A 21,025-nucleotide genomic window follows, 5' to 3' on the forward strand; every position below is an offset into this window, starting at 1 on the left:
ACTTGATAAAACGACCCAAACGGGATATCAGGATAAGCTAACGGATTCTCTAGACTCGAAGACGTATCTTTGACCCGAAAAATTCAAACCCATTTGACTCGAAGGGAAACTCAGATCTTGAAGTCCATTCATCATTGACCCTGAAGATAAACCAGAAGAAGACGCCAACATGGCAAAACGAGAGGCTACCGTCCCTTGCTGACGTGAACGATACACTCCAATGACTCCACCACCCCATGCTTCGGGAGGCGTTATTGATGACGGTTCATCAGGTTTTAATGATAATGTGTGTGGTTGTCATATTGAATTAATAATTATTAGGTTTTAGCAATATGTCATATATTAGAGTTATTAAATATTAATTAACAAATGTACCGAAGTCGAGCTCGGTTTCCAATAAAAAATCGAGTGAGAATCACCAGCATCGGCTGCAAACGATGGAGGAAACAGCAACGCCGGCTTTTTATCAAATAATTATCATAAGACGGTGTCATAATCGGTTGAAAATCCACAAGTGGTGCCTGTAATATATCTCAATGGTGTTTCTTCACCTGCTGCAAATGAATCATTACCACTTGAAGTTGTCGACGTGGCAGAGTTTCGGGACCCATGACTTGAAGTTGCAGATGAAGGAAGCGGGTACTGAATCGTCCACTGTACCACCCATGAGAGCTGTATTGGGTGTGCAAAAATTGGTTTTGTTCTTTGCCAGCATAAACTTGTGACAGCCTGTTTAAACAAGATAACATAAAAACTTATTTATATGTAAATTGAATAATGATAATAAAAAGGTAATACATTTACCTCAGAATTAGCATGAGCACGGTAATCAGTTGAGGCTAAAATAACAACAACTTTCCAGTTGTGCCAGCTGCCAGTGTGTTTCCATCGTCATGAAACGCCACTGATGAAAAAGGTGACTCGTATGGTACGCGAAATGAGTGTCTTCTTGATCCCAAGTCAAAAGTGTACAACTTTTTATCAAGTCCAACACTAGCAATTTTCTGCAAAACTCCAAAACTGTATATATTATATCTTTTTGATTAATGCAGAATATTATTTTCATTATTTTTTTATCATAGAAAGCAAACTAGTAAACAAACAAAACATTCAGTGAACTGTTCACAAACAGTTTGAGACAGGAAGTTCATTTTGTTTAATAAATGAACAAACATGAACATATGTCATGTTAGATCATTTTTATTCGTCGGTTCTAAAAAAAAGATAATTTATATTCGTAAATGTTCATTCATTTAAATTTTAAACATGTTTATGTTTGTTCGTTTGGATTCATTTATGTTTTAACAACATATTTAGGCCCATAACAAATTAGTCTAGTTTTAACCAACATATTGTTGCTGAAATTTACTTTTAACTGGTTTTGCTTAGTTGTGTTCGTCCATCTATTGTACAGTTATCTCCGTCCATTCTACTGTCAACAAACGAACACGAACACATTCATTTTCTTAACGGCGAGCACAAACAAGATAACCATGTTCGTTTAGTTGTTTGTGTTCAGTTAAAGGTAAGCAAATGAACCCGAAGATGCTCTTTCCATGTTTGTTTACAAGCCTAATAGAAAAGGTGCAAAACAATCAGCAGAAACCTTGTTATTGGACGGTGAAAAACTAATACCAGCTGTCGGTGCCGAATGTTGCTTTAACCAAGAAGCCTGTCTGCGTATCAAAATTAAATTTTTATAAAAAATTCGCATTTGCATCCATTTATCAACCGAGCATGTATGTTAATTAATGAAGCTTGCAAAATATGAATAACGATTGATATGCATATATATATGAGTTTAACAAAACAGGCCTTTGGCGAGTGCTGCTGCTGATAATATTGATGTGAGTAATTCTCACAATTTACACCTCCTAATAATCATTTAATCAATAAAAAATGTGGGTATATACTAAAATTTATTTATATAGATTGATTGCTGCAGTTGACGGAGAATAACAAGAGCAATTTTTACTGGTGTGGTTCCACTTGACGGAGTAGCGGTCAACAGTTACATTGCTGGATCGGTGAAGTTCATTGGTTGTGGTTAGAGGTGCCAAATGGGTTGGGTTGGGTTGGGTTGGGTTGGGTTGAAAAGAAACGAGTCATAGTAACGAGTTTAGGTCATAACGAGTCAATTAAGAAGTCAGTTGTTTTGGTTTGGGTTGTAATAGGTTAGGGTCGGACCAGGTTTTGAGGGTTTTTTTTATCGAGAATAATGGTATAAACATTTTAGTTTTTTTAAATTTTTTGTTTTTTTTTAATTTTTTTTTATATTTTAAATAAAAGTTAAGCCAAACACCTGATATGTCGCTCGTTAAAATCAGCCTATTTATTTTGAGTTACCAAAGTCTTTTCATACGTTTTTTTATTCGAGAAAACCATCATATTATGATTATAACAAGGTTTTTGAAACACCCCCCCCCACACACACACACTCACAAGCGCACACACACGTTGTCGGGGCGGTCGATTTATATAGTCAACTATAGACAGCCACTGTGACAATCGTCAATTTCAGGTTAACTCCGTTAACTCAACTCCGTCAATTCAAACTTTAAGATCGTTGAATCTATAACGTACACTTCATTACATTTAAACTAGGGTTTAAATGACGCGTAACACTTACTACATGTGTAGTCTTTCGGGATTTGCACCGAAACGCAAACGAGTTGACGCAAACGATTGATAAATAAACGATAAACGTAAAAACAATAATTATGTGATTATTATGTGTTAGGATTATGTGCTATGTGATAAAACTATGGTCATGTTAACTTATTGGGCAAGTATGATGGAATGTTCTAGAAAAACAACACTTGGAAAGAAGAGGGACTAGAGTGTAACTTGTATTATTATAAATACATCACTAATAAACAAACCCTAACTTATTATTAACCTACAACCCTAAATCGGCTCTCTCTCCCTCTCTTGATCCACGGCTGCCGTCCACCTTCATCACACACACACACATCAATCAAGAGATTAATCCAAGAACTAGGTGCTAGGAAGGTATACTTGATCATCTCTTACCTCCTTGTTGTGTAATTTTGATGTTTAATGGGTTGTATGTAAACCCTAACTCAGCCGATTATATGTATGTATGTGATCAATATGATAGTTGTTAGTTGGATAATAGATTGATAACTAGATTGATGTTGTTGCATGATTGATTGTTGTTCTTGATTTGAATTAAAACACAAACCCTAATCTTGTATGTATGGTGTGATTTATATGCATGGATAGTAGTTATGGTGTCTAGAGGGTTATATGGATGCATGATAGTTCATAGATTGTTATGATGTTGAGTTTTGATGTGAACAGATTCTGGACAGAATATATATACGATGTTTAACTGACTGTAACGAAGTGTAAACGTGAAAATTGATTGAGATTGTGAGTACTGCAGTAAACTAGGTTGAGTCTAGTTTCTATAAAGTATAAATTCGTAATTTTTGGATAAGTGGAAGTATACTTTTATGATTTTACAAAAACGTGATGCAAAGCTGAGCTGTTAGACCTGCTGTTAGGTTATATTGTAAATTCTATATCTCATGAACTACGAGGCCAATTGGGTTGGTTCCACTTCTGGAAGTTGACTCACTGAGTTAGGAACCAAACCCAAGTGGTCTTGCATTTATTGGATTTTTTCGTTTACCGGGAATTGCAAATAACATTCTGTTGTGCATGAATCTGACTGATATGAGTTTACTGTAGTGTTTTGATCATTATGAGAAATCTATATGGAATAAAAATAATATAAAATATGTTCTGGAAACCTAAGACATGTATGTTTCAGTGGTGATTTTTGGTGAATTAATTGAGATGATATGATCGGTGAAATAGTACAATCTTTCAAGTAGAAATTCTGTCACAATGAAACTAGCTGCTGAGTTGTGTAGGAATGCATGAAATATGATAGTTTTTATATAATTGTTGTATTTTGACCAAAATACCCTTGCGGGGAATAGTTGCTAGTTTGATTGCCATGAATTGACCAAATTGCCCTTATGGGGAATAATGGTTAGTTAGTCTTTGTTTGTTGACCAAAATGCCCTTACGGGAATAATTGCTTGTAAGTACGTTATTAATACATGACACGAAAGTAATTGCTCACTCGTGTATCGTATCACAATTGTACTTGTTTAAATCACACACGGTTCACAAACGAAACACGAAACATGATACGTGCATAGGTATTATGTGCCGAGTCTAGAGACTCGTTAAACGTTCCGATACTTAGAAAATCTCTTTGTTATTTTAGAACGCTAGAGAGTTTTCTACGACGCGCATCACTCGGTGATCTAATTTGGAATATTCTTCGCAAACAGTGAGTTCACTTACCCCGCTCTTTGAACTGTTTTCAAACGTTTTTCACTTGGGGGAGATAACATACTCCGATAAACGCATTTTTGAGATAAACACATATTTAAGATTTTGTTATAAATTATATATATCACTTGTAGAGGCTAAGCGGCACGTAACCCTTGAAGTCCCACGCATCGAACCGGTTAATATTTGGAATAGCGAGTCACTGTTGAGTAGTACTACTGGGTTTGACAAACCCCACCCGACGCTAAGCTCAACTGGAGGTTGAGTGGGTGTAATTTTGGCTAACACTTACCATGGTCTGGGTTGACCTGGTGACGGGCACTTGATAAACAGTCAGCTTCGGTCTCGAACCACTTAGTAATACTTGTTGTATAGATTAGCTACCTATCGATATATAATTTGACATAACATTATCTGGTAACACTTAAACGCTGTAACGTGGTTACACACTTAAACGCTGTAACGTGGTTACACACTTAAACGCTGTAACGTGGTTACACACTTAAACGCCGTAACGTGGTTACGCAAAACATTTAAACGCCGTAACGTGGTTACGCAAAACTTTTAAACGCCGTAACGTGGTTACGCAAAACACTTAACGAAAACGCTGAACTCAAACGCTAAACGATTTATCTTATATAACTTGTGAACTCACCAACCTCGTGTTGACCCCTTTTAGTATGTTATTCTCAGGTAGCCGAGGCGGGCGCGCGGTTTAGGAGCATGCATTAATTGTTAAACATCTTACTCTGCAAACTTAATTTTAACATTTACATTTGGTTTTAAGTCGTCCTGCGTGACGCAACTTTTGAATTAAGGTTTTACGCTTCCGCACTTATTTTTCATTTAAACGTTTTCTTTGGTTTGGTTATAACTAATGATTCCGATCCTGCCAGTTCACACCCTCTGACGGTAAAACTCCGTTAGTGGATTTTGAGGGTGTGACAGATTGGTATCAGAGCCATTGGTTATAGCGAACTAGAAACTGCATGCATACTAGACTATAACCGCGACGACCCATTAGTTATAATAATACGCACTGCATAGGTTTGTGTAGTCTTGTAATCTTATCTCTTACCTCTTTCGCTCATACGCGCGCATATACCCGGCTTACCTGTAGGAATGTCGACGCCACCCTCATCATCATCCGATTCGATGATGCATGCTCACGGGAAGGAACCGCAGTTACCTACTGCCTCGCCACCCCGTGTAGCCCCGGAACTCGAAGCTCCTGCACCAAAGAGGTACCGCCTATCCGGAGGCTTGTATGACAACAACGTTAGCTGGGAATGGTACCCCAACATGATCAGACGTATGGTCTACCGTGAACAAGTTCCCCCATTGCCTCACCCGAACCACCCTGCTTACCCTAACACTCTACCACCTATAACCGAACCTGTAGAGCGAGTTCTCGCAGCTGTCGTTTCTTGTTTGGAGCGTGATGTGGGTTACATGCGCTACACTAGAGAAAATGTTGCCAGACTGTTTAAAGATGGAACCGAGACTCAGGAGGAGATTGCCCGCATGGCAGCGGCAATGAAAGAAATGCAAGAGACTAGTGAGCAACAAACCAAGGTTATGATGAAGATGCAAGCCGAGATGATAGACTTGCAAGAGCAACTCCAAGAAGCAAGGACCCGAACCGAAATAGCCTTAGAACGTTGCGATATCCTACAAATGCAGATTGCTCAGAACGCAGCCGACCCTGAGGCAGAGCCTGAGGCCGAGCCTGGGGCAGAGCCTGAAGTAGAACCTGAAGAAGATCCCGAAGAGGAGCCTGATGTAGAACCTGAAGAAGATCCCGAAGAGGAGCCTGAGGAGGATCCCGAGGAAGATCCCGAAGAGGAGCCCGAGGAGGAACCTGAAGAAGAACCGGAGGAGGAACCAGCTGAGGAGGAGGCACATTCAGAGGTGTCCTCAGATGACGACATCTAGTGAGGATGACACTTAGATGGAGGGGTTGTCTCCATCCGAACTATTATTTTTCTATAATTTTAAGGATTGATTGGAAATACTTTGTAGCGAATACAATGGTTTTAATCATGAATTTTTAATTAGACTAATAAGTGGCAGTGATGTGTCCGCGGATGGTGGATCCGCCGAGCAAGGGAATAGAGATGTACATTGATGGGTTAGCACCACAGATTCAGGGTATGGTGACGTCTTCCAGACCAGCCACGATCCAACAAGCGATCCGTTTGGCTCACAAACTGACGGATCAGGCTGTGACCCAGGGTGCGTTACCACCGAGGGGTTCGACTGTTAAAGCCCGTGACAACCCGAGTAATGACCACGTCAGCAACAGTAACAACAACAGCAACCCGAACAGCGGGAAGAGAAAGTTCGACAACACCAGATCTTCATCCTCGAACCTCCCACCGCAACAACACTACCGTAAACCCGAGTTCACCCGGAGCTTTAACACTCAGAATCACAACAACAACAACTCCAACAACAACGGTAGCGGGCAGGTTTCGAGCGGATATGCTGGGAAGTATCCAAAGTGCAACAGGTGCAACTATCATCATGTTGGCCAGTGTGACCGTGTCAAGTGTCAAAGATGCGGAAAGATAGGTCACCAAGCGAAAGAATGTAGAGGAGACCTTGCGGCAAAGGGTGCTCCTAAGCAACCGATGACGACTAAGGGATGTTTTGAATGTGGACAGGAAGGTCATTTCCGGAAGGATTGCCCCAAGCTGAAACATAATGACAACAATGGGGGCAATGGAAGTGGCACTAACGGTGGAGGAAATGGCAAAGGAAGAGCGTTTGTGATTGGATCGGGTCAAGCCCGCAATGATCCGCATGTGGTGTCCGGTAAGTTCCCTGTAAACGATTATTTTGCTTCCATTTTGTTTGACACTGGAGCTGATAGGAGTTTTGTGTCGAAAGCCTTTAGCCAACTTTTAGACCTTACTCCAACCCCGTTAGACGCTAAGTTTCCTGTTGAATTAGCTAATGGTAAAACTGTAGTAACAACTCATATACTTGCGGGATGTAAGTTGAAACTGTCAGGTCATGTTTTTGACATCGACCTTATTCCTTTTACGCTTAGTAGTTTCGATGTCGTTGTCGGCATGGACTGGTTATCCGAGAACCGAGCGGAGATTATATGCCATGATAAAATAGTCCATATTACCACCCCTTCCGGCGAGATCATTTCGGTCCGAGGCGAGAGAAGCGGCATGACCAACAGCATCATCACCCTTATGAAAGCACAGAAGTATCTACGAAAGGGTCATCCGGCAATTTTGGCGCAGATTGTTGAGAAACCCGCGGAGGAGAAACGAATTGAAGACATACCGGTTGTGCGAGACTTTCCGGAAGTTTTCCCGGAGGATTTGCCCGGACTCCCTCCTATTCGTCAAGTCGAATTCCAAATCGAGTTGACACCCGGTGCAGCACCCATAGCACGAGCCCCGTATCGACTCGCACCGGCGGAACTTCAGGAGTTGTCCACTCAGTTGCAAGATTTGTTGGATAAGGGTTTTATCCGACCTAGCTCATCGCCATGGGGAGCCCCTGTCTTGTTTGTCCGAAAGAAAGACGGGACTTTTCGGATGTGCATCGACTACCGGGAGTTGAACAAGGTGACGGTCAAGAACCGTTATCCTTTACCCCGAATTGATGATTTATTTGACCAGCTTCAGGGATCGAGTTACTACTCGAAGATCGATCTACGATCCGGTTACCACCAGTTGAGAGTGCGCGAAGAAGATATTTCAAAGACGGCTTTCAGAACACGGTATGGTCACTACGAGTTCTCGGTTATGCCTTTTGGCCTAACCAACGCGCCAGCCGTATTTATGGATCTCATGAATCGAGTATGCAAGGCGTACCTCGACAAGTTCGTGATTGTTTTCATCGATGATATTCTTGTCTACTCCAAGAACGAGACTGACCACGAAGAGCACTTAAGGATAATTCTGGAACTACTGAAGAAGGAACAACTGTATGCTAAAGTCTCGAAATGTGAATTTTGGCTTCGCGAGGTTCACTTTTTAGGACATGTGATCAACGAGAATGGTATCCATGTCGATCCCGGTAAGGTAGAGGCCATCAAAAACTGGGAAGCACCTAAGACTCCGACTGAAGTGCGACAATTCCTAGGACTGGCCGGCTACTATCGGCGTTTCATCGAGGGATTTTCAAAGATTGCTCAACCCCTCACCGCTTTGACTCACAAGGGCACTAAGTACAACTGGGGTGACGCGCAAGAATCCGCTTTCCAACTGTTGAAAACCGAGCTTTGTAGCGCCCCTATTTTAGCCCTCCCCGAGGGAACAGAAAATTTTGAGGTACACTGTGACGCATCTATACAAGGTCTCGGTTGTGTGCTGATGCAACTCGAGAAGGTTATAGCCTACGCCTCTAGACAACTACGGGTTCACGAGAAGAACTACACGACCCATGATTTGGAACTCGGAGCTGTGGTGTTTGCTCTTAAGATATGGAGGCATTACTTGTACGGTACCAAGTTTACCATTTACACCGACCACAAGAGTCTCCAACATATCTACGATCAGAAAGAGCTGAACATGCGACAGCGTCGTTGGGTCGAGCTGCTTAAAGATTATGATTGTGCCATCAAGTACCACCCTGGCAAGGCCAATGTGGTGGCCGACGCCCTCAGCAGAAAAGAAACAGAAAAACCCAGACGAGTAAGAGCATTGCAACTTACGATTCATGCCAGCTTACCCGATCAGATCCGCGATGCGCAACTGGAAGCTTTGAAAGATGAAAATCTTCCATCGGAACTCATGCGGGGCATGAACAAGCAACTTGAAACCAGATCGGACGGGGTCCGATATTTTGAGAACCGGATTTGGGTTCCACGATACGGAGAGTTGAGAACTCTAGTGATGGACGAAGCTCACAAGTCCCGATATTCTATCCACCCTGGCTCAGATAAAATGTATCATGATTTAAAGGCACTTTACTGGTGGCCGAACATGAAAGCCGACATTGCCACCTACGTGAGCAAATGCTTGACTTGTGCCAGAGTCAAGATTGAATACCAGAAACCATCTGGTCTACTGCAACAACCGGAACTCCCAATGTGGAAATGGGAGCACATCTCAATGGATTTTATTACGGGTTTGCCTAAGACACCGACGGGATGCGATACCATCTGGGTGATCGTTGACCGGTTGACTAAATCGGCACATTTCCTAGCGATTAAGGAAACGGACAAAATGGAAAGACTGACTCGAGTATACATGAAAGAAGTGGTGTCTAGACACGGAGTGCCTGTCTCGATCATTTCCGATCGAGATTCTCGTTTTACCTCACACTTTTGGAAGTCGCTGCAAAGCGCACTGGGCACACGTCTCGATATGAGTACAGCATACCATCCTCAGACGGATGGGCAAAGTGAACGGACTATTCAGACCCTGGAGGATATGTTGCGTGCATGCGTTTTAGATTTCGGAAAAAGTTGGGAACCCCACTTACCCTTGGTAGAGTTTTCGTATAATAACAGCTACCACGCAAGTATTAAGGCAGCGCCGTTTGAAGCGCTGTACGGACGGAAGTGTCGATCACCACTCTGCTGGGCAGAGGTGGGTGACAGCCAAATCACTGGTCCAGAACTGGTACTCGAAACCTCGGAAAAGATTGTTCAAATCCGAAATCGCATGGCAGCAGCACGGGATCGCCAAAAGAGTTACGCCGACAAGCGCCGAAAACCTCTCGAATTTAAAGTGAACGATCGGGTGTTACTCAAAGTCTCACCTTGGAAAGGTGTAGTTCGCTTTGGTAAGCGAAACAAACTCAACCCACGGTATGTTGGTCCGTACCGGATAACTGAGCGCATTGGTCCGGTGGCGTACCGACTGGACCTACCAACAGAACTCAGTGGCGTACACGATGTATTCCACGTTTCAAATTTGAAGAAATGCCTATCTGATGAAACCCAAGTAGTCCCTTTGGAGGAACTACAAGTCGATGAACAGTTACGGTTCATTGAGGAACCAGTTGAGGTTTTGGATTGGGAAACCAAAACGCTCAAACACAGCAAAATTCCAATCGTTAAAGTTCGTTGGAACTCGAGACGTGGACCGGAGTTCACGTGGGAACGCGAGGATCAAATGATGAAAAAGTATCCTCACCTTTTTGAAGGGCTAACCAAACACCGAAAACCGCGAAACCCGGCAAACCGTCAAACATCACCGAAGGTATGAATTAAATTTCGGGACGAAATTTCTTTTTACTAGGGGATGATATGACAAACTGAAAATTTTTCTTCTTACTCTTTCAGACTCTCATCACGACTTGACTCAAATTTTCGGGACGAAAATTCTTTAACATGGGAATGATGTGACAATCGTCAATTTCAGGTTAACTCCGTTAACTCAACTCCGTCAATTCAAACTTTAAGATCGTTGAATCTATAACGTACACTTCATTACATTTAAACTAGGGTTTAAATGACGCGTAACACTTACTACATGTGTAGTCTTTCGGGATTTGCACCGAAACGCAAACGAGTTGACGCAAACGATTGATAAATAAACGATAAACGTAAAAACAATAATTATGTGATTATTATGTGTTAGGATTATGTGCTATGTGATAAAACTATGGTCATGTTAACTTATTGGGCAAGTATGATGGAATGTTCTAGAAAAACAACACTTGGAAAGAAGAGGGACTAGAGTGTAACTTGTATTATTATAAATACATCACTAATAAACAAACCCTAACTTATTATTAACCTACAACCCTAAATCGGCTCTCTCTCCCTCTCTTGATCCACGGCTGCCGTCCACCTTCATCACACACACACACATCAATCAAGAGATTAATCCAAGAACTAGGTGCTAGGAAGGTATACTTGATCATCTCTTACCTCCTTGTTGTGTAATTTTGATGTTTAATGGGTTGTATGTAAACCCTAACTCAGCCGATTATATGTATGTATGTGATCAATATGATAGTTGTTAGTTGGATAATAGATTGATAACTAGATTGATGTTGTTGCATGATTGATTGTTGTTCTTGATTTGAATTAAAACACAAACCCTAATCTTGTATGTATGGTGTGATTTATATGCATGGATAGTAGTTATGGTGTCTAGAGGGTTATATGGATGCATGATAGTTCATAGATTGTTATGATGTTGAGTTTTGATGTGAACAGATTCTGGACAGAATATATATACGATGTTTAACTGACTGTAACGAAGTGTAAACGTGAAAATTGATTGAGATTGTGAGTACTGCAGTAAACTAGGTTGAGTCTAGTTTCTATAAAGTATAAATTCGTAATTTTTGGATAAGTGGAAGTATACTTTTATGATTTTACAAAAACGTGATGCAAAGCTGAGCTGTTAGACCTGCTGTTAGGTTATATTGTAAATTCTATATCTCATGAACTACGAGGCCAATTGGGTTGGTTCCACTTCTGGAAGTTGACTCACTGAGTTAGGAACCAAACCCAAGTGGTCTTGCATTTATTGGATTTTTTCGTTTACCGGGAATTGCAAATAACATTCTGTTGTGCATGAATCTGACTGATATGAGTTTACTGTAGTGTTTTGATCATTATGAGAAATCTATATGGAATAAAAATAATATAAAATATGTTCTGGAAACCTAAGACATGTATGTTTCAGTGGTGATTTTTGGTGAATTAATTGAGATGATATGATCGGTGAAATAGTACAATCTTTCAAGTAGAAATTCTGTCACAATGAAACTAGCTGCTGAGTTGTGTAGGAATGCATGAAATATGATAGTTTTTATATAATTGTTGTATTTTGACCAAAATACCCTTGCGGGGAATAGTTGCTAGTTTGATTGCCATGAATTGACCAAATTGCCCTTATGGGGAATAATGGTTAGTTAGTCTTTGTTTGTTGACCAAAATGCCCTTACGGGAATAATTGCTTGTAAGTACGTTATTAATACATGACACGAAAGTAATTGCTCACTCGTGTATCGTATCACAATTGTACTTGTTTAAATCACACACGGTTCACAAACGAAACACGAAACATGATACGTGCATAGGTATTATGTGCCGAGTCTAGAGACTCGTTAAACGTTCCGATACTTAGAAAATCTCTTTGTTATTTTAGAACGCTAGAGAGTTTTCTACGACGCGCATCACTCGGTGATCTAATTTGGAATATTCTTCGCAAACAGTGAGTTCACTTACCCCGCTCTTTGAACTGTTTTCAAACGTTTTTCACTTGGGGGAGATAACATACTCCGATAAACGCATTTTTGAGATAAACACATATTTAAGATTTTGTTATAAATTATATATATCACTTGTAGAGGCTAAGCGGCACGTAACCCTTGAAGTCCCACGCATCGAACCGGTTAATATTTGGAATAGCGAGTCACTGTTGAGTAGTACTACTGGGTTTGACAAACCCCACCCGACGCTAAGCTCAACTGGAGGTTGAGTGGGTGTAATTTTGGCTAACACTTACCATGGTCTGGGTTGACCTGGTGACGGGCACTTGATAAACAGTCAGCTTCGGTCTCGAACCACTTAGTAATACTTGTTGTATAGATTAGCTACCTATCGATATATAATTTGACATAACATTATCTGGTAACACTTAAACGCTGTAACGTGGTTACACACTTAAACGCTGTAACGTGGTTACACACTTAAACGCTGTAACGTGGTTACACACTTAAACGCCGTAACGTGGTTACGCAAAACATTTAAACGCCGTAACGTGGTTACGCAAAACTTTTAAACGCCGTAACGTGGTTACGCAAAACACTTAACGAAAACGCTGAACTCAAACGCTAAACGATTTATCTTATATAACTTGTGAACTCACCAACCTCGTGTTGACCCCTTTTAGTATGTTATTCTCAGGTAGCCGAGGCGGGCGCGCGGTTTAGGAGCATGCATTAATTGTTAAACATCTTACTCTGCAAACTTAATTTTAACATTTACATTTGGTTTTAAGTCGTCCTGCGTGACGCAACTTTTGAATTAAGGTTTTACGCTTCCGCACTTATTTTTCATTTAAACGTTTTCTTTGGTTTGGTTATAACTAATGATTCCGATCTTGCCAGTTCACACCCTCTGACGGTAAAACTCCGTTAGTGGATTTTGAGGGTGTGACAGCCACTGCGACTCGAACGCTACCAGGGTGAAATCCGACTATTATAGATGATTATACTAAAACGTAAATTAAAATAAGAATGTGATAACTATGTATGCGGAATTTAAGAAAACATAGTATTTTAAAATATGTAAGAGAAAATAATTATGAAAATAAAAAAGTATATTAAAATCAAACTTGAAAATAAATAGAATTAATCTTAACAAATGAATGTTTGCTATAGATAGGTGTCTAACTTGAAAATTAGTTAACTATCATTGAAAAAGCCTTGTATTGTAAATGTGAAAATTAATTGGTTTATTTCCTGAATAGTGTTTATTATGAGATACCTAACATTTGTTTTTTAACATATATATATATATATATATATATATATATATATGAGAAAGTTAACGTACAAATGAAATTAACGTGCTAAACGTGAGAATCAAGTAGAATAATTATATAATTGATTTTCGCATCTACCATGTTAATTTCATTTGTTTTAATCCAAACCCTATATATATATATATATATGATGAGTATCATTACAGAATTGTTAAATTATTTAAGAACTTGAAGGAACCCTTGAAAACTAACGTTTTTTATAAAAGTTTTTGTATGTTAATGTTCTTTGAGAGTAGTTTTATCATTTTTTATATCTATATCTACAATTACAATTTTGAAAATTAGTTTTTATACATATCTATGTTTTGTTTTACACCTATGTAAATTTGTTAGTACATAAATTTTACATGTATGTAAACTTGTGAATAATATATGTAATAATTTTTTTTTATATAAAATATAATAAAACTACTCTTAAATAATGTTAATATATGAAAAAATTAAAAATTTGTTTAGTTTTTAAGGGTTCCTTAGAGTTTTTAACTATTTTAGAGTTCTTAAATGATACCAACCCGATATATATATATATATATATATATATATATATATATATATATATATATATATATATATATATATATAGGGGAGGGTTATTCTAAAAACAAGTCGTTTCCTAGGAAGACTACAAATAAATCATAGCTATTGGATCATTTCAATCGATGGTTGAGATTCAAAATTACCAAAAACCGTCATAGTTTCCTACAATTACTCTTTCACCATTATAATCGACATAGTTTACTAGAATTGTTCTTTCACCATAGGTTTTAATGCCAAATGTCAAAATTCTATTGGTTCTTACCATTATTAGGAAACAACTTCTTTTTATTTGAACCCTTTTATATATATATATATATATGTATATATATATGTGTGTATGTATGTATGTATAATGTTGTGTTTGAACTGTTTTAGAGAAATAATAATCAGTTGATTACAATTGTGCGTTTTAAATAACAGTTATAAAGGGGTGTTGTATTTTTAAATTACAATTAGTTCATGTGTAATCTCGCAAAACGTCAATGTGTAAAAAGTTTTTACTACAAATGGTCTTGGAATTGTAAATTTATAGCATAACATGTTAACACAAGATAAGTTTATACGAAGTAAATGTTACTGGTTGGGGTAAACGAGTTCGGGTAAATATACGAGCCAACATGATAAAAAAATATGACTATTAACAGATCCAACCCACTAAACTCATTAATGATACACAATACATTTAGCTTGTCATATTAAATATGTTAAGGGTCAACTTGGCACGACTATTACCCGTTTATCGAACAGTGTAATTTTATAGCTTCATAAATAACTAGTGATTTACTCGGCGCGTTGGGCCTGGACAAGTTGGTAAAGCCCAAAAGATGGTAAGAACCCAAACGTTATCGGTTCTAGGCATTGAGGCGGTAACTCGACACATTCAATCGGTTTTGGGTTACTTTCATTATGATACCGGAGCTAAAAAGGGAAAAAAAAATGAGGTGGGCCAATGGGGTGTTGTGGGTTTGTAAACTCGTACGCTGTTAAACCCGAGCATTGAGGTTATGAATCTACGCGAATTCTATTGGATTTCGTTATATTCATTATAGTAAAGGAACTAAAAAAAACAAAAGACAAATAATATAAAAAAAGAAAAGGACAAAATGTCAATGACCAATTAGATGCCCCAAGTGGCCCAATCGAGATTTAGCGGCACCAAACTTGGTATTTGTTATATATAATAATAATTAAATACAAACGATAACTTTTAATTTATGATGTTAATTGTATATAACTAGTTTTTTACCCGGCGTGTTGCGTCGGGCGGGTTAGTAAAACTCAAACGATGGTAAAAACTCAAGTGTTGTCGGTTCCAAGCATTGAGTCGGTAAGTCGATGCGAATTCAGTCGGTTTCGGTGACGTGTGTTAGTGTACCGGAATCAAAACCAAATATAAAACGAAAACATATAAAAGTTGATGGGGACCAATAGGTTGACGTTAGTCGGTAAAACTCGAGTGTTGGTAAAAGCCGATCATTATTGATCCCGAAACTAAAACAAAAAACACACAAAAATTGACGTTCACTCAGTTTCTGTTACGTTCGTTATGACAACTAAACTAAAGAAACAAAAACAAACTTTGCAGACAAGTTCGGTGCCTCCAAGTGGCCCAATAAGGCACTTGCGACACCAAACTTTTAATTTGTTATATATTATTATTATTATTATTTCTTAATTGTGTTTTATGACTTGTAATAATATAATATTTGTATAAAAAGTAGTTACATTTTTTTTAAAAAAAAATTAACACTTGTCATTTATCTTTAAAGTTGACTTGGTTTGTACTTTATATCTCTAAATGTTACAAGGTTTATCCTTATGCTCTAACTCGGTTAGGGTGGAGGGTGTGGTCACCTAAGTGTACCCAAAGTACCTTAAGCATTGACAAATCCTACACTGCCACATAGTTTTTATCCTTAACTACCTTGGACTTCTCTAAGGCTAACATTGGTGTACTCGAACTACCCTAAAGAATTTTAATTTTTTTATAATTTTTAAGGGTCATTTTATCTCTAACGTGATCCTGACTGTTACCCTGGTGGCTAGGAAACCTAGCTAGAGGCAGGATCCTGAACTAACTATGTTTGTTATATTTATGTTATGCTTGTAGGTTACGCAAGACTCAAACGGTCAACAACGGCTACATGTGACTTATTCTACCTAAAAGCTTGGAGAAACATTTGAAATACACGTGGGATGAAGACTGAGTCGTTATTTATTTATGGCGGCTATGGTTCTCGGATTTATAGCACATTTTGTTATTTTTATTTTCTATATAAATGAGGCTATTGAGAACGTTATAGGATACATATTCTACACTCACACTACTTACACTTGTATTCTAGCTTTCGTTCTTTACTAGTTCCCGAGCTGTAATCACCATTTTCATTAATAAATTGAGGTAGGGGATAATTTTCCCCTACGAGGTTGTTTTCCGAAGATCCTCACTGGGATCTAAGGTTTTTTTCTTGCCATATCGCCATGCCAACCTTTACGTTTACCGCATTTGTCAACTATATTACTTACCACTTACCTCACAACTGAAAAACACACCACCTCACTTCACTAATTTTCTCAATTATTGCTTCGGTAATTTTTGACAAAAACAATAATTTAAACACAAATAAATAAAAACTTCCATTAGGGGCGATTACAAATTGATTAGGTTCCAATTAGGTGCGATTACGACCGATTATGTCCGACTTGGACCGACGAACGACAAATGAACTGATTACCTGAAAATTACTCAGTAGACACACGACTAGCCCCTAGTTGCGACTAGTCGACGATTGTTTCCGACTTTTACAACACTGCCTATTACAAACACACTTTCACTTATCTGTAATTGAACAAATAATATTATTAGTAGTATATATAGTCAGTTTTTTCGACTCAGAAGTTACTTGTGTTATATCTTTCACATATGAAGCCAAACAACATGCTTGAACTATACCATTTGTTCCTTCTTTGTTGTGAATATAATATATCACAAAATGATTGATATACTTGTAGGTCATTGAAATGGATCGGTAACAGATACGACACGAACTCTAGGGGTGCGGAATCCTCTTTGTCTTTGTTTACGAGTGTAATAAAGTATTAGAATGAGTGTTTAAACAATACAATAAACAAAATCTTGGTGTATAAAATCATAGCACTGTATTGATCAATACATAAGCAAAAAAGACGCATGAGGCAAGGTAAAACGAGCTACCTAAACTCTAGGTCGAAGTAGTGTTTATACATTACACAACTTCGCCTATTACAAAGACCGTGCAAACTTAGTAACTTCACCGATTACTATCTTCGCCCGCTACTTAACTTGGTCATAACCCTAAACACATAAAAACATAAAAGCAAACAACCACTATACATATCATTCATTACATACATTAATAAAAATATAAACCTATGAACTACTATCACTAACATGCACCTACTAAAATAAACGAGTACTACATTGTAAATTCTTGATGACGTAACATCGCGTGAGTTTTCTACTAGTATGTGTATGTGTATTATTTATGATGTCATCGCCTCATCGAGGTCAATGTCTAGTTCGACCCGTGACTCGGTAAGTCGTCTTGTCTATAGCCAAAATCATTGATTACCAACAAACTTTATGCCAAAAATATAATATATTTTATTATTAAAACCGGTCTATAAATTCAATTACATATTTATATCCTTAATTATAAAATAACAAATCTATGCATTTTAATTAAAAATAATCTATGCAATTGTTCTAAGTAATTAACTATAATGTTCTCTATTAAGGAATTAAAAAACGCAAAATTTAACTTCTTGTTATGCTATTCCAATTCCTTTACAGTGTATTCTTGAGTTTTTATTTAAGTGATTGGAAAAAAAAAGAAAAAATGTAGTTTTTTTTTTCATTCTTGAGTTTTTTTATTAAAAGAAAAGGAAGAGAATGGAAAGAAAATTTAAGTATTTTTTCCTTCAAAACTTTCCTGCCAAATATGACATGATTGTAAAGGAAAGTTTATAACCCATTACAATATTACTAATTTATCATATCTTAATTCTCTTTTCTATATTGCTATGAGGACATAATTGTAAATTTATAATTTTTTTTCTATCTTTTTCTTCTGATCTAAGTCAAGAATGTAATTAACATTTTATTTTCTTTTATTTTAACTTGAGAATTCCTTTCAATTATATAATTTATTTTCCTTTCTTCCCCTATCCAATCTTATCATTTTTTTTTCTTGTATTTTAAACCCGTGAGTTCAGTGTTAAAAACATTTCGTGTACCAAATGATCCCTTGTAATCTAAGAGTAGGGATATGTAGACCTAACTACATTGTTGGTCCCTGTGATTTGCGGATATTGTATGGCTGATCCTCAAATTTAACTAATTACAAACTTGATCTTAGTAGTTTAAACATATTACTAAGGTGATCCAGGTGTATGAATCATGTAACTATGGTGATCCTTATCCACTAACATTGTTAAAATATCCAGTTAAATAAACCAAACTACCGCTTAATAATAATCAAAATTCATACATCTGGACCATTTACTAAGTTTATATAGTATAAAAATCAAGTTTATAATTAGGGGGTGTTTGGGATTGCTTATTTTCATCAACTTATAACTTATAATTTTTTTAAAAAATGATAAGGTGTTTGAGACTGCTTATATTATGAGAGTAAAAGTTCTATAAGTTATACTTTTATAACTTATTAACTTAATAAAAAATTATAAAGAGACAAATAAGAAATCCCAAACACCTGTTAGTTAAGTTGAGGATTAAGCCCGTAAATAAAGAGACATAACATCCATTCTGTTACGTTTGATGAATATAACATCCGTCTTTAAAAAAAGGAAAATTGGATTTTAATAATCCCAACTTAATGCAGTTGGCTGATAATAATCCCAACTTTGAAAGTAGCTGTCATTGGTCCCAACTTTCACACTATTTATTTTCATTGGACCTCCGTTAAAAAAAAACTTAATGACGTTATGTTTTTTTTTCCAAATTTCATACTGATATTTTAGGGCTTTTGATCGGAATGAGAATACGAGTCGATTCGTATTCCCATTCCAATCAAAAGCCCTAAAATATCAGTTTGAAAGTAAGTTTTACATCAATCGACTCGTATTCCCATTCCAATCAAAAGCCCTAAAATATCAGTTTGAAATTTGGAAAAAAACATAACGCCGTTAAGTTTTTTTTAACGGGGGTCCAATGAAAATAAATAGTGTGAAAGTTGGGATCAGTGACAGCTACTTTCAAAGTTGAAATTATTATCAGCCAACTGCATTAAGTTAGGATTATTAAAATCCAATTTTCCTTTAAAAAATAAACATTGGATAACTCTCAAGAAAAAAAAATAAATAAATTGGATAGCTATAATCCCACGGATCTTATAAATAAATCCAACCACCATCAATCTTGCTCTGCACCAAACAAAAAAACCTCCCAGTCCGAATCGCTTTTTCTTCTGCTATGGCGTGGAGGAATTAAATTAGGATTTGATATTGCTGCTGTTTCTGTTCGTTCCAAAATCACCGCTCCCAAACCCCCAGCGTCTATCATCAACAACCAGTTTACACCGAGGGCAAATTGTGGATCTGGCTTTAGATGTTACCATGCTGAGGCTGATCCTCCGCAACAGGTACATATGTATTCACGATTCAAGCGTCTAATCGGTCGCCTAACTGTATGTGCAGGATTAGCCTATGTGGCACTAGAAATTGGGGTAGGTATGCTTTATGGGGAAATAGAGACTATACCCTTTACGAAACGGAAACACTTCCTTTTATGCCTGCGCGTTCTGAGTTTACCAGGATGAAGATGGATGCTGATGCTCGAGGGATCGTTTTACCTGAGACGCATCCAGAGACCGTTAGGGCTAGAGTTGTCTTGAAAGATGTCATTCAAGCATTGAAAACAGGATTACACGGAAGGGAGATCCACTCTACGACCGGCAGATTTGCTCGTCTTTGGTTGGGCCAAGGGAAAACACACTTGTGTTGACCCCACAGGGGTATCTCCCTTAGCTGGTTTGAGGGATAATGGGTTTGTAGCTGGGCAAACAATGAAAAGGGCTGAAACGAAGAAGGTAAAGAAACATGCTAAAGCCTGCGAAGAGAACCAACATGTTTTTGTCCCTCTGGCTTTTGATACCTTTGGCTCCTTGGCACCGGAAGCTATCTGTTTCCTAACCAGGGTCCAACGGGTTGTGCATAGCAATGTGTCGACTCAAAAGGGGCAGGGGTATGTCTTTAGCAGGTTAGGGTTTGCAATTCAAAAAGGGGTGGCGGCGCAGCTTGTTGCCCACCTACCTGCTATGTTGATGTAATATCTATGTTTCTATTTAATCACCCACCTGCTATGTTGATGTAATATCTATGTTTCTATTTAATGATTAGTATTAATATAAAATATTTCTTTTTATAAAAAGTTTAAAAATCAACCCAAAATGATTACAACTCTTCGATTAAACTAAAACGAAGATTCATTATTGGAAACATTTGTGTCCACGGATCGATACTTGGTTCTTACCAATACTATTCTACATATACGATAGGTACACTTGCCTATTTTGTGTGTTTAGTCTTTGTAGAAATCACTTTTATAAATTTAAAACATGATCTCATGCAAAAGCTAAACCCCATCCATTATATATATATGCTGGTGTTGGTGC

The 21,025-nt window shown here is 37.8% G+C and overlaps 1 protein-coding gene across 1 annotated transcript; it reads right to left on the minus strand.

The window, feature by feature from the left end:
* Positions 1–27: 27 nt before the first annotated feature.
* On the minus strand, positions 28–2,038 carry LOC143616437 (uncharacterized). The gene is made up of 6 exons (XM_077089265.1): positions 2,016–2,038; positions 1,607–1,676; positions 841–1,004; positions 552–672; positions 376–459; positions 28–285 (listed from the first exon to the last, which is right to left on the minus strand). The coding sequence occupies exons 1-6, from the start codon at positions 2,036–2,038 to the stop codon at positions 28–30; spliced, it is 720 nt and encodes a 239-aa protein (XP_076945380.1).
* Positions 2,039–21,025: the final 18,987 nt, after the last annotated feature.

The sequence above is a fragment of the Bidens hawaiensis genome, unplaced genomic scaffold, assembly GCF_021521415.1.
Source record: "Bidens hawaiensis isolate Kalapana, Puna unplaced genomic scaffold, B.hawaiensis_p1.1 tig00047420_1, whole genome shotgun sequence".
NCBI classification, from domain to species: Eukaryota; Viridiplantae; Streptophyta; class Magnoliopsida; order Asterales; family Asteraceae; genus Bidens; species Bidens hawaiensis.